Here is a 15,564-nt window from a genome sequence, read left to right on the forward strand (position 1 = left end):
AAGGTAGAGTAAAAATATGTAACTTGATATTTGGAGTTTTCTGCTATCTTTTGTTAAGTGTGCTAGCACTTAAACAGTAATAGTACTTAAAATAGCATTTCTAAGGATAATTCTTAAAGTGAATTGAGTTGGAAAGGGGTGTTGTACATTCCATTCCTTTTCTTTTGAGACTTTGCTATAGTATTTTCTTCTTACTAATGGTGTCTGAAGTGCTACTTGTAATACAAATAAAAGCACTGCTCAGTTTTGTTATTTTCAACCATGCTTAGGTTTACAGTTTTTATATTTTGTCCTTGGTGTGTTTATGATGACAGGTGATTAAAATAATAGGGAAGTTCCCTACCAAAGGAGAGGTCCATTATGCTAGTCCTGGGTGGGCTAGTCTGGTAGATAGGAGCTTAGGCTGCGTAAGTCAGCCAGCCCTGTGCCACCTGGAAGAAGTGGTGAAAAATGCTTGCGTTTACAGAGTTAGATGAAGCTAGATGAAGCAGTATACATCTAAACACAGTTCTTTTACCTCAGAGGGGCCACCTGTTGAATCTATAAGCTGTTCTGTTAACTCATTTCCTCTCTGAAGGTGTTTCTGTCTTAGTGTTACTGCTTTCCCTCCCCTGACGCACTCCACAGTTAAGCTGTTTTGTTTCTGGGTAGAAATTTGTCAAAGAATAACCCGTTTTTCTTCTTTATTATTTCCATTTTCATTTATATATTTTATTATAATAACATAATTTCTGTTATTTTAGTTTCTCTGTTTATGAGAATTTTAATTACATAAACCTGAAAAAAAAATGAAGGAACTTTGAAAGCTTGGCTCTCAGTAGATCAGTAGATTCCCCTCTGGGACTTTGATTAATGGGCTCTTGCCTGGTTTATGTGTTTGATTTTTTGGAGAGGTTTGTTTAAGTTGTGGCTGGTGTTTCACGTTGAAAAAGTACAAATGAGTTGTGCTTTTCTTTTGTTCTTTATTTTCTAAAAATATAATAGTTCTTAGTCTATATTTTTGGGAACAAATTACTAAGAAAACCTCTCAACCACTGAAAGCTTAACTCGTTTTAGGAGAGAATAAGTCTTCAGATTGTTCTCAAAGATCCAAGGGAAAAGAATGCTTTAATCTTTGAGATCAAAAATAGTATCGCTTGTCCCTTCAGTAGGGACCTCCAAACTTATTTTTAGATGCTCCTTTTCTGTCTAATGGTTTTTCTGTATGAAGTATATAGATCACTCCGTTGAGTTTGGGTCCTGAGGGTAAGTAGGGGAGGTGTTGGAGATTTTTTTCCTATTTTCGTGGAAATTTTTTCCCTTTTAGAACATGAGCATGAATATGGAATTTTTAAAGCAGTTTCATTGAGGAACAATTGACAGTAAACTGCACATATTTCACGAATAAATGGGTTTGTTTTCTCAAACACTGGTTTCAGCTGTCTTATTATGTCTCTTGCAACCATTGTCCTTCAGGAGAGATTATCTCTTCTGCCTGGGAACTCGTTACCTTAGCTGTTTCCTTCCTTTAGTTTCCATCTTTCTGTATATGACTTGCAGATCTTCATCTCAAGCCCTCATCTGAATGTGATCTTTAGTCCAGTCCAGCCCTGCCATTTCTTTTGCCTGCCCAGCATTCCCACCTCCAGCGCATATTGAAGGCCCTTACCTAGATTGTATTGATGATCTTCTTTCGGTTCTCTCCCTCTATTCTCTTACACACTGCTGCCAGGAGGTTCTTTCTGAATTGCATTCTTTTTTTATTTTTTTAAAGATTCTATTTATTTATTTGACAGAGACAGCCAGCGAGAGAGAGAACACAAGCAGGGGGAGTGGGAGAGGAAGAAGCAGGCTCCCAGTGGAGAAGCCTGATGTGGGACTCGATCCCACAACGCAACGCCGGGATCACGCCCTGAGCCACCCAGGCACCCCTGAATTGCATTCTTGATCTTGTTTACTCCCTCACCGACTGACTGCCTGAAGCAATTTCACATTGTGGTCAGAACAGGTCCTCAATGACATTAACCCAGTTCAACCAGCCTGTGTTCCTGACCACGTGTATTCACAAACTTGCTTGCTCCGATCTGGCTCTTCTCAGCTGAGGTCCCACTTGGGAGTTAAGGCTTGAGAACTTGGGGTGCCTGGGTGGCTCGGTTGAACGACCCAACTCTTGATCTCGCCTGGGATCTTCATCTCAGGGTCGTGAGTTCAGCTCCTGTGTTTGGGCTCCACACCCAACTCCACACCCAGCTCCACTTAAATTAAAAAAAAAGAAAAAAGAAAAAAAAAAAAAAGCCTGAGTGCCTGGGTGGCTCAGTCAGTGGAGCGGTCTGCCTTCTGCTCAGAGCACAATCCCAGAGTCCCAGGATCAGGTCCCACATTGGGCTCCCTGCTCGGCGAGGAGTCTGCTTGTCCCCCTAACCCTCCCTCCTCTTGTGTGCACTCTCTCTCAAATAAATAAATAAAATCTTTTAAATAAATAAATAAATTTTTAAAAAGACCGGAGAACTTAAAGCATTCATTGCATATAACCAGTCGGTTTGTGTCCTACTCCTTTAGAATGGGACTAGTTATGTATCTTCCTTGGGAGAATTGAGGTTGTAAACACTCAGATCATTTTTATAGGGCTTACTTCTCTCCCAGATCCACATTGAGAAGGCTGCTCCAATTAAACTGAGCTATTCCTTGGTCCTGGAACCCCTTTCCATGTCTTGGTTACATTTATTTCCTCTCCCATTCTGTAACCAGTCCTGTCCCACTTTATATCGTGGCCTCTTGGATGATGTTTTCCTTGGGCCCAGGTGAAAGAATCTTCTTTCTCCCCCATGCACACATGCTTTTATCCCACGTTCACAAAGATGTGTGGAAAGTATGTGTACACACATGCTTTGACTCAGCATCTTTTCTGTGTCTATTGTTGCCTTTTCCACTTGCTTATGACAATGTTATTAAATATTTCCTATTTCCTTTATCAGAAGGGGAGGCAAGTTTGATGTCTGGCCAACATTTGTACCCCCATGTCCACCCTGAAACTGTGTATGCCATGGGAACTCTTAGAGTTTGTTTGGTAAACTGCTGAAAAGCCCTGCTGACACAGAGATAACTGCTTTGAGACATTCTAGTTCCAAGTCTTGCTTTATTACTGATTATCTCTCTTTACTTTGTAATCTGGAAGGCCCTAACGAACCCCTATACTTAACTGCCATTTTCTCTGTCACCCTATTAAAACTGTAAACACTGCCGTAAGGCCACTTTGCCTAGTAGAGAAGATTTGAGATAAAGATGGTTGCCAGTGAAGAGTGAGATATAGGAGGAACGGATTCAGTAAATGAAGTATTGTTCAGCTGCTCTTGAGATCTGCATTTTTATTATAAGTGAAGTTATTTTTGTGTACTTAAAATATATAGTTAAATCCCAGTGCAATGAAAATAGGCCCTAATAATTTAAAGTGGCAGTATTTGAAGAGAAAAAATTAGCTACCTAAAATGTTAACCAGTTCAATAAAACCTTCTTGAATAAAAGTTTTCAACTGTAATCATGGAGGAATTTTAGAAAATATTTAAAAAGCACAAAGTAGGAAAGGAGACAATGTTACAAAGAATTTCACTGGTAACTTTTTGATGAATATATGTCTAGTCTGTTGTGTATGTATTTTCCTCATGTCAGTAGGTATTCTATTACTAGATTTTTTGAAATGTCAATTGAGGATTCCGTTTTTAGGGAGAACCATAGTTTCTTTAACCAGTGCACTATTAATCATACACTTAGGTTTTAGTTTTTTAGCGTGAATACAAATGCTGTGAGCATCTTTAGGTAGAAACCTGGTACAGATCCAGAGTTGTAGAAGGGGCATTGCTATATCAGAAGGAAAACTTAAATACCTACCAGCCTTTGGGACACACAAACCGCACCATAAAGGAAGCTTGATCCAGGTTATACTCAACAGTCTGAGTGTACAGACATAAAATAAAATGAGCCTCGGTGAAGTTTTCAAATTGTGACTGTTCCTGATATAAGAGAAACATAAAGAGAGCACGGTACAGAGCTCCGACTGGGAAATTAAATGTTTTTCCCCATAGATTATTTGTGTTCACTTTCTGATTTTGCAAGTGTGTTTGCATCTTTTCTTTCTTGCAAGAACAACTAATTTTCCCTAAGATGCTGGAGGGTAACTCTTTGCCCCACACTAAACAAAATGAAAGGGGTTTTTTTTTTTTTTTTCATTTTTGTTCTGTAAACCTCTTCCATCTGTCTCCAGTATCTTGTTGGAATTTCTCGAGATTTGAAGCAGTTTCTGTTGCTTCTCTCTGATCACCCGCTGTTAGCTAGAGCATGGCTTTTCCCACAGAGGAAGTTACATGAAGGCTGTGTACTAGGAATTAGCAGCAGTTTGGTGAAAAAGATATTTAGCTATTTGGTGAAATTATTGAATAAAATAACTTTTGGAGAAGACTTGAATTTTAGTTATTCTTTTTAAACATGAAAAGTACCTCAGTTTACATAATAATTGAGCCAAGGTAATAAAGTCATTAAATTGTATGTTGCTCTCTTCTAGTATTAATTTTAAAGACCCACAGTTTGCTGAAGACTACATTTTTAAAGCTGTAATGCTTCCAGGAGCAAGGTAACAGTAATGTGGCTATAAAATATGTACTATCTAGTTTTATTTTGTATGTACAATGCTTATCTCAATACTAAATGTTGTATTTTCAAATGGTCAGAAAACCAGCACCAGTACTGAAACCTAGTGACTGGGAAAAGTCCAGCAATGGGCGGCAGTGGAAGCCCCAGCTTGGCTTTAATCGGGACCGGCGGCCTGTCCACCTGGATCAGGCTGCATTCAGGACTTTGGGGTGAGTGGTAGGTTGCTATCCTTTGTATGTTTTGCTTTTTCTGAATCATTCACAAGCATTAAGTCAGAATTCATGCTACAAATACTTACGAGACCATTAAATAAAACTATTTGGCAAATATTTAAATGACTTTGATACTCTTAGCTCTTCATTTTTAAAATTCACTTCTGTTTCTTTGGTTTATGCTTAATGTATTTGAGAATTCTGTTATCTTCTGTTAAAAGGTTTTCCTATCTTTCTGACAGATCTTTCAAAGGAATAAAACATTCTCTTTACCTTCAAGAGTTTCAGCCAAATTACTATATGGCAGAATCTTGTTTAAAGTGTTAATCAGTACTTTACAATTTATGACGCGTAATACATAACAAGTACATAATACAATATATGATCAATACATGAAGATAACTCTTAACTTTCATCCATATTCCTACTTCTTGGAATTTATCTTGAGAAAATAATTTTAGAGGAGCATAAAGTTATATGCCCAAATCTGTAGTGCATTATCAATAATAGTAGTACTAAATGAGAGGAATGGTTTAATAGGAGACATCACTGTGGTAAAGTACTCTATAAGTATACATACTATAATTATGAAGACTATGAAAAATATAGGGAAATGTTTAATAGAATTGAAAACGGCAAGGTATAGAGCAGAAGTATATATAGTGATAGCAACAGCATGGGTCCTTGAGGGCAAAACTGAAATATACAAAAAAGAAAAGTAGACTCACTCCTTACATAAAGTAATTAATTAATACTTAAATGATTATCAGTAAAGAATCTTTGTGTGGCAAACGAACATACGCTATCACCCTTACATTGGTACTGTTTTCAATTTTGTTAATCATAAATCTTTTAAGTTTATATTATCTTAATCAGATCTAGTAGTAAAGAGACAACTACTAGCATTTATTTAATTTTTATCAGCTGTCATGTGATGGATCTGTCTATAAATTTTTTTCTGGTTGGTGGGGTCCTTTTACAGCCATGTTATGCCAAGAGGCTCGGGGGCTGGCGTTTATGGCAACCCTGCACCACCACCTGCAACGTATCAAGGGAACTTATATAGGCCGCTGTTGAGAGGACAAGCCCAGATTCCAAAACTTATGTCAAGTAAGTTTTTACAAATTGATTATTTGACGTGCTAAATTAAATATTACAACAAAGGTTGGTTTCTAATCTCATTGCTAAAATGATTTATCAGGGGAGAGATAGTGGACTTAAAAACATAACTTAGAAGAATTGTAAGAGAACTTTTATCTTGGCTATATATAGTTAATTGAATAATGTGAATTGGATATGTTATTTTCATCTATAAATCTGCTACAGTGAACATATGCAGAACGAGGTGTGTGGAGTGAACTGTTTATTCCATTAATACAAGTATTGGGGCAATTAAATCAGGTGCAGTAGATGAGGAATTGCAACCTCTTAATCAGTTCAAAGACAGTAGTATCCCTTTCATGATGCACATTGTAGCTTAGGACTACTTAAGATAAAGCCAGGCATTGCTTTAGGTAGGAATACTCCTTTAACTCTGTGGTTCTGTGAAAATCTTGGTCTTTCCCTGACCCCTTGTAACCTGTTTTGTGGATAGAAGTGGTTCAGAAGGGGCACCTGGGTGGTTCAGTCATTAAGCATCTGCCTTCGGCTCAGGACATCTTGGGATGGAGCCCTGCATTGGGCTCCCTGCTCAGCAGGGAAGCCTGCTTCTCCCTCTCCCACTCCCCCTTTTTGTATTTCCCCTCTCTCACTGTGTCTCTCTCTGTCAAATAAATAAAATCTTAAAAAAAAAAAGTGGGTCAGAAATGTTACCCATTGAAAATAATTACATGACATTTGTTTTACAGTGGAAAAGGAGAAGAAAAAAATTAAATGTTAGACTTTTCATAGATTTTGTATTAACTTTAAATTGTGTCCCCATTTTGTTATTTTTTGAGCTCTATGGCTGTGTTCAAGTCATGTGCCAGGTTCTCAAAACCATCTTCTTCCTAAAGCCTTTGCTTCTTCATTCCTGGACCAAACCAGGACAGCATGGCATGGGGGAGACACGACACGTGACTGTGGCAAGATGCCAAACATTTGTTAGATCTAAGTGTTATTTTATTAAGTTTCCTTCTGATTTTTGGAAATATTTCATGCAAATTAAATTAACAAAAACAGAGGGGGCTGCTCTGAGAAATCTTTTTGAACCAAAATTGTAGTTGTCAAAGAAATACCAGATTAATGTGAAGATTGTTGGGAAGTATTTATCCTATGCGGCTACCGCTGTTTTCATGCTAATTAAGTTACAACCCCCCCCCCTTTTTTTTTTTTACCTGAAGCCCACCCCAGATTTTCCTGGTATAGTACCCAGGAGGAAATGGGCTCTGAAAGTCTCATTCTCTCTCAGAGCCCTCTCTTTTCAGTGTATTCTCTCTGTCTGTCTCTCTTTTTCTCTCTGTGAATTTATGACATTGAATGGCGCATTATTAAGACTCCACGAAGACTATGGAGTTCAGCAGTTTTATTCTATTTAGTGAAACACAGAAAGGGCACAGTTTGATGGGCCTTATGGGGATCTGCTTGGTGCAGTTTACTTAGCTGCTTTTCCCCCAAGATTTGGCAAATAACATTTCTCAGTATTTCCATATATATAATATCAAGCCATGCCACATACAACAGAAGAGTCTAATCACTTTGAAAGAGCTACCTGTACCCTGACATTTTACTAGTAAATGATGAAAGTATATCCATCTTATTGATAAATCCAGCTGTTTATTGACACATTCCTTATCAGTTCCTTTTTTATGGCTCTTCACCATGTACTTTTTTTTTTTTTAAGATTTTTATCTATTTATCTGACAGAGATGGAGACAGCCAGTGAGAGAGGGAACACAAGCAGGGGGAGTGGGAGAGGAAGAAGCAGGCTCATAGCAAAGGAGCCTGATGTGGGGCTCAATCCCATAACGCCGGGATCACGCTCTGAGCCGAATGCAGACGCTTAACCGCTGTGCCACCCAGGCGCCCCTTCACCATGTACTTCTATCCATAATGGTATCACAGCTTCCAAATAGGAAAAAAAAAAATTGAGATGAAGAATGCTAGAACCAAGTATTATCTCTGTGGCTTAGGTTAGCTAGGATTTCTCAAGATGATGGTTATGAGGCTTTTCTGAGGTTGTTGCGTTAAATAAACTTTGAGAAATTTGGAAAGAGGTTTGAGCAGCAAAGGTGAAAGCATGTGTTCTCCTTCCATTTCGTATTTCCTAAGGCCCAGTCACTGGGCCTGCTGCCACCATAATCTATCCAGATTATCACCCAGACAGCTACTTAAAATCTTTGTTTTCCACTTAAATTGATTTATTAAATATAAGATTATATCAAAAGTATATGATGTTATGAGTTTGATGTGCTTGTTGTATTTTTTCAAATATACATAAGAATACATAACTATGAAGATAAGTGTTGTTCACTCCAGAAATTGATCTTATGTACAGTTTGTGGTATGTATACCACACTTTGGGAAATGTTCCCTAGATCTTCTAGGGAATCATAGACCCATATGAGAATCTGTAAAAACCATGGACTGCCTTCACAGAAAATCACTCACTCAATGTGGCATTCATGTAAATCCAAGTGCCTCATTCTTAGGTCCCCTTCCCTCCTGCAGGATCCATCTCCAACACTAAGAGTAAGAAGGAAGTCAGGAAGGTCTTTCATTTATCAAGGTCACACCAGAGGTAAAGAATTTCATGTCTTGGGGCGCCTGGGTGCCTCAGTTGTTAAGCATCTGCCTTTGGCTCAGGTCATGATCTCAGGGTCCTGGGATCGAGCCCCGTATCAGGCTCCCTGCTCAGTGGGAAGCCTGCTTCTCCCTCTCCCCACCCCCTCGCTGGTGTTCCTTCTCTCGCTGTGTCTTTCTCTGTCCAATAAATAAATAAAATCTTAAAAAAAAAAAAAAGAATTTCGTGTCTTTCACGGCCTGTAATTTTATAGTTCTTAGTTTGTCTTCTTTGTAAACAGTCAACTCTTAATCAGCATCTCTGCATTTTATTTCAAATAGTCAGGTCACCTCTTCCTTTTTATTGCCTTGAGTAACTCATTTGCTGTTATAGGTCATATGAGTGACTTTAATTAGAATCTGTCTATTCCAGTCAGAGTCTCTGTTTTAATTTACATCATTAAAAAATAGGAAATACGTTTTGTAAAGTAGGGATTGACTTAGAGCAAGAAATGTGTCCATCTCTGCGTGGTGACTTGTAAACATTGAGCCACCTGAGCATTAGTGCTGGGACTTCCAAAGGGGATGGGAATGGTAGGAATGAAAGTTTGTGGAAAAAAAAAACAGCAAGAATGTGCTATTCAAATTGAGCCTACAGATGGGAATTTGGGATACTTTGGGCTGAGAAAAAAAGAGTTTGAAGTATACGGCAAAAAGTCAGGTGGTATTAAGCTTAGAATAACTGGTACAAAATTCTGGGAGTGTAAATGGGAACTGGTTATGAGAGTGGGAAAGCTGATTTTTTTTTTCCCTCCATATTTTTAGTGACATTTTAAATGGATTTTAACTGTAGTACATGTTAATTAAATAAAACATGGCAGATAATAAAACATAAACACCCACAGTCCCACAGTCCTGCAATAAAGCAGTAGTTTCTTTCATTATATTCCTATGTGCAATTTTTGAAAATTGGATTATCATACATGTATTTTCACATATATTTTTATTAAAATGCAACATATATAAAGTTCTGAGTCATAAGTGTAAAGTTTGATTAATTTTTATGAAATGAACACATTCATGTAACCACTACTCTGATCAAAAAGTAGAAAGTGGGGGCGCCTGGGTGGCACAGCGGTTAAGCGCCTGCCTTCGGCTCAGGGCGTGATCCCAGCGTTACAGGATCGAGCCCCACATCAGGCTCTTCCACTATGAGCCTGCTTCTTCCTCTCCCACTCCCCCTGCTTGTGTTCCCTCTCTCGCTGGCTGTCTCTATCTCTGTCAAATAAATAAAAAAAATCTTTAAAAAAAAAAAAAAAAGTAGAAAGTGACCAGTCCCCGGAAGCCCCCCATTATGTTCTTTCCCAGGTGCCACTCCAGCCCATTAAAGGTAATTACTTTCCCGACCTCAGTGTCATTGATTTGTTTCATCTGTTTGTTTAATGGACTCTTACACGATTGACCTTTTTGAAAATTTAACCTCTTTTGTTTGATATTTTGTTTCTGAGATTTATCCGCATTGTTGCTGCAGCAGTTCACTCATTCTCACGCTTCCCCTGCTCCATCAGTGACTATGTCATCATTTCTCTCTCTCAATGGGGTCGTGTCTGGGTTGGTTCCCAGTTTGGGCTTTTGGACTAGTACTGCTGTGAAATTCATGTGTCTTTGGGCACACATAAGTAAACATCTCTGACGGGTAGGTACCTATCAGTAGTAGAACTGCAAGGCTAGGGTTGTGTGCATATTCAGCTTTCGTGAATAGAAGTGCCAGACGCATTTCCCAAGTTAAATTCAGTTTATACCAATTCACATTCCTTTAGCAGTACAGGGAAGGTCCAGTTGCTCCACATTCTCACCAACCCTTGGTATTGTCAGTCTTTACACTTCTAGCCATTCTACTGGATGGGTAGTGGTNATAACTCCGGGATCACGCCCTGAGCCGAAGGCAGACGCTTAACCGCTGTGCCACCCAGGCGCCCCTCCTGCTGACATTTAATTAACATTTTCTTGATGCTCTGGTTGAGCTTGTTTATTGACCCTTGAACATTTTTTTGTGATGTGCCTGTTTGAACCTTACGTCTGTTTTTCTATTGGGTTGTCTCTTAGGGGTTCTATAAAAGAATGCTGGTTATGAGATTTTTTTTTTTTAATTGAAAGTACCTTTTTCCTTTTCTTTTTCTACTTGATAGCTTGCATTTTCGCTTTAACTGGTGCCATGTGAGGAACAGAGGTTTATGCCAACATTTGGGGACTGTGGGTGAAGAGCATGTGGGAATTCTTTGTGCTTTTCTTGTAGCTTTTCTTAAGTCTTGAAATCATCACAATAAAAAATTGACAAAAATATTCGTTGATATTTAATGTGTGTTGATGTTTTTAAGTAGTATTTTAAATGTCATTTTCCAGTTGCTTGCTTGTATGTAGAAATAGATTTTTTCATATTGACTTTGTATCTAACAGCCTTACTAAATTCATTTATTCTGAAAGTTTGTATGTTCTGAATTTTTTGCCTACACAGTCATGTCATCTTGCAAGTGACGACAGTTTTGTTTATTGACTTTCTGACTCTAATGTCCTTTGGTCTTTTTTTGCTTTATTGCACTGACTAGGACCTCTGATGTGATTGGATAGAAGGGGTGATGGTGGACATCCTTGTTTAATTCCTAGTCTTAAGGAGAAAACTTGTAATACTTCACCATTAAATAAGAAGTTTGCTGTAGGTTTTTTTCTTTTAGATAAGAAACACTGGGGAAGTTTCCTTCTGTTTCTTGTTTCTAGTGGGTATTGAGTTTTATCAAATGTGTTTCCTCTATCTGTTGAGATGGTAATAGTGTTTTGTTTTTCTTTCCTTCTGTTATGTGGTTAAACCAACCTGGCATTACTGGAATAAACCTAATTCAGTGTGATAATAGCATTCCTTTTTATATGCCACACCTTCTGTGTGTCAGTATGTGGGGTATTTTTATCTGTGTACTATGAGAGATTCGTTTATGATTTTGATTTTTTTTAAGATTTTTGTTTATTTATTTGACAGACACAGTGAGAGAGGGAACACAAGCAGGGGGATCAGGAAAGGGAGAAGCAGGCTTCCCGCTGAGCAGGGAGCCCTATGTGGGGCTCAGTCCCAGGACCCTGGGATCACGCCCTGAGCCTAAGGCAGATGCTTAACGACCGAGCCACCCAGGCACCCCTCCATTTTGTTTTCTAATATACTCATGGATTATTTAGAAGCAGATTGCTTGATTTTTAAGCATGTATGCTTTTCCTAATAATCTTTTAAAATAGAGTTCTTTCTTAATTTAACTGAAGCTAGATTTCTACAAATTGTATTGCTGGATCAAAAGGTAGCTGAATTTCTCGACTTTGGTGAATATCACGACATTAACCTCCAGATAAGAGTATACCAATTTACACTTCCTCATAGCAGCAGATGAGAATTTCTAATATCTCAACTCCCACCAATACCAGGTATTACCATTTTTTAAATGTTCCTGCTAATTTGATAAGCAAGGAATAATATATCTTGTTTTAAGGTATACTTTTTAAAACTGCTGCTTCAGTCATATTTTTTACTAACCAGTTTTTCCTTAATAAATTGCCTGTTCTCGTCCCTTGCTGATTTATTAATTTATGTGCAAGTCTTTCTCTTTATTTATAAGAGCTCTTTAAAACTCTTTCTGAGTAGAAGAGTGCACAGTTACATCTCCTTTCTAGAACCACAGCTCTGTTGGTTTTGGAAAAGATTTGGTGGTTGTTCTAGTTAGGGAGGGATAATGAAGGTCTGAACTGATCTGTGGCAAAGTGAATTGAAAGTGGAGAAGATAAGAGGGGGGGAACTGAAGGACTGGATAATTGAATATGTTACTTGAGGGAGAGAAGATGAGGCTCACGTGTGTACTGTGGACACCTGGGTGACTAATGAGAATTGGAAACCCAGAAGGGTGAAGGAATATGGAAGAATATGCTGAGTCTGAATTTTGTGCAAGTTGTAGTGCTTGAAGACCTTGCAATTATCTGCCAGCAGTTAGTAAAATGGGTCTTGATTCTTGCTCAGCAGAGAAGAAAGGGTTGGAGAGAGAAAACTGGAAGTCCTCTGAGTATGAGCCAGAACTATAAAAGCTCAGGAAAGATTTGGATAAGTTCATGAATTTTAATTGCCCTTGGTTGTAAGAGAACCCAGAAAAGCTTGGGGTTGTGAGGGTAGACTTCCTTGAAGGCAGCCATGTCATTTCATAAGTTATTCCCTGCTGCCTTTGTAAGTGTGTTGGACAAATCATTGGCCTAATCTAGAATGGTCACTGCAGGGTAGTATATTGATCACAATTATATGATGAGCCCAGACAAATGCTGCCTACTATCAGGAAAGGAAATCTCATGTTCTGTGATGTTTGCTTCAATAGTCTTTATACGTAGTTCAGAAGATAATTCAGTTTTTGTTTTCTTTTAGTTTACCGTTGTTAACACTTTTCTAGCATATTTATTTCATGGTCTCTTGTAACCTCTAGATTCCATATTTATGCAAACAGAACTAATCCCTGCTTACCTGTCAGTTCAGCCATCCATCCGTTTCTCTCTCTTTCCTACTCTAATTTTTGATACTTTATGTTTTCTTTTGAATACTAAATCTTTTAGGGTAGTATTACCTTTTTAAAAACTGATTATGGGTCACATGGCTGGCTCAGTTGGGAGAGCATGCAACTCTTCATCTCAGAGTTGTGAGTTCAAGCCCCCATTGGGTATGCAGATTACTTAGGAAAAAAAAAAGGAAATGTTTTAACCAGAATTTTTCCTTATTTTCTCCCCGTGAATCTGTGTGTGTCAAGATGGTAACCAAAGTGCATGTGTTAAAGTACATTTATTTTTCCTTCCTGTCTTAATTAGGTGTGTGGAATAATGTTAAATCTAAACTTTTGAAATGTTGAAAGTAGTTTTTAAATCCCTAATCCTGCCTTCTTGACACCGGAGCTTGTGAGCCTCCTGGTTAAGGTAGTGATTCTCCTCTGATCTTCCTGAAGTAACCTGGAGAGTCTCTTCTACCAACAGCACAAGTTCATGTGAACCTTGGAGTAGCATTGTGGAGCATAGCGTAGAGTGGTTAAGAGGACACAGCCCCTGGCTTTTACTCTGCCACTTAGGAGCCGTATGACCCTATGACCCTAGGTTTTTGTCAGTACTCCTATTGACTCATTTCTAAAATGGTACTGGGAATACCCCTCTGACAGAATATCCATAATAAAGGAGTTTAAGTTATTCAGCACTGGAAATGATGCCTAGCCACAGTAAATACTATGAAAGCGTTAAATAAATGTTAAAAGATTAGCTTTCTTTTTTATAGAATCTTTGGTCAGAAATAGTTATAGTAAAATTAAGATCTAAGCCATTTAATTTTTTTAAATGTTGTAGCATCATAGCTATTTTCTTCATGTGGTACAGAATAACACTCAAGACAGGCCATTTGGTCAAACTCTCTGCTGTAGGTGTTTTTCACTGTTGGTTTTTGACTTGTCTTTGATGTGTCAGTTTTGGCTGATGAGTAATTGTCTGGGTACTGATAACTTGCTGGAGTCAAGTGCAGCCTTGAGTACTCCGTGTGAATAAAGCATTTCATTTTTGCAACCCAGAGAACCCAGTATGTCACTTCTCTTCATTTCAGTTGGTAAACTTGTCAATTAGCCGCATTTGGAAAGTGATTTTTGATTAGTGCAATCAGTAAACATGGAATCTTTCCTGTGATTGCCACGCTGATTAGGTAAATTGTCACTTGAGGAGCTATTGGCAAAGCCTTGGTTTATATGGCCTTAGAGCTTTAGAAAAGGGATAAGTTTTTAAAGACCGAAGGAAAAAAATAACTGTCATTTTTCCTGTCTCGCTGGTACCTTTCTGAAGTGCAATTCACTACCTCAGAATTTTTTTTTTCTCCCTCTCCATGGATCTTCTGTTAGAGCCATACAAATGAATGATAATAAGTTTGTTTTACCTTCTACTTCATTACTTACCAGCCAGGAAATATTTCTGCTTTATGAGTACTTAAGAGTTATATATATTTCTCAGAGCCACATGAAGAGACTTGTTTAAAAAGTAGCCTTGAAGGTTTTCTTTGATCCTTTTTATTTTTCTTTTATTGGTTGAAAGCAAGAGATGTTTTAGTAATTGACAGAATTTTTACATCATAGAAAATTTGCTTAGGTTTTAACAAAAAACTATAGTTTTTGCACGTGCTAAGTTTATGTGAAAATAATTGTTCTGCGAGTGAGAAATAATAAGAGCAAAATAGAGTGCGAAGTTACCTGGCAGACTAAAAATGATGGAAATGGGAACTTTAGCCATTTGTCTAGGCAGGTGTAGAGGTAGACTTTAAGAAGGACGCCTTCTCTCCAAAGAAAGTATTCGTACTTAATGAACTTTACATTTCGGTTCCATTTAGAAATATCGTTGTGCTTAATCTAACGTGAAGCGTATTTGAATCTAATGAATATGTATTTTGGATGATGGTGACTTTCCCTCCATTTGTACTGTTTCTAGGAGGAAATATACAAGATTTTTTTCTGCCTTTATTTTTCATGATACATTAGGATAAACATTTCTGAAGGTTTTTCTTGATTTAGATGTATCTTATTATTTTCGCTTTATTTTAAATTTATTAGGAATCATTGTGTGGAAGCTTCTACAAGTACCATGTAGAATGTGTATTCTATGATGATACCGTGTATATAGAGACACCATGGAACCAGAATCACAGAATTAAGTCTTCATGGTAAAAAGGGGCATGTTTCCAGGGTGACTACAGTGATTCTGGGACTTGTGAAATACAGAGCTAGGCAGGGGTCCAAATGAAATTCACTGTATTTCTTTTTACTTTGGTTATATTAGCTAATTTTATATATGTAAGACACTAAAATAAAATACACTTCTGGAAACCTTTTAACCAGTTCTCATGAAACTAACTTGTATACAATATCTGAATAGACCAGTGGACTTCCATGTTTAACAAAGGAATGATGAGAGGGGCGCCTGGGTGGCTCAGTCGGTTAAG

At 37.9% G+C, this 15,564-nt stretch overlaps 1 protein-coding gene across 2 annotated transcripts in view; it reads left to right on the plus strand.

Annotated features, from left to right (window-relative positions):
* XRN2 (5'-3' exoribonuclease 2) overlaps window positions 1-15,564 on the plus strand; it is an 84,679-nt gene that overhangs the window by 57,327 nt on the left and 11,788 nt on the right. For both annotated transcript variants that reach the window (XM_002923106.4, XM_034639810.1), the window contains 3 exons: window positions 4,535-4,603; window positions 4,701-4,832; window positions 5,818-5,945. In XM_002923106.4, coding sequence (XP_002923152.1) covers window positions 4,535-4,603; window positions 4,701-4,832; window positions 5,818-5,945 — 329 coding nt within the window. The remainder of the gene's footprint in view (window positions 1-4,534; window positions 4,604-4,700; window positions 4,833-5,817; window positions 5,946-15,564) is intronic.

Source organism: Ailuropoda melanoleuca, chromosome 13, assembly GCF_002007445.2.
Source record: "Ailuropoda melanoleuca isolate Jingjing chromosome 13, ASM200744v2, whole genome shotgun sequence".
NCBI lineage: Eukaryota > Metazoa > Chordata > Mammalia > Carnivora > Ursidae > Ailuropoda > Ailuropoda melanoleuca.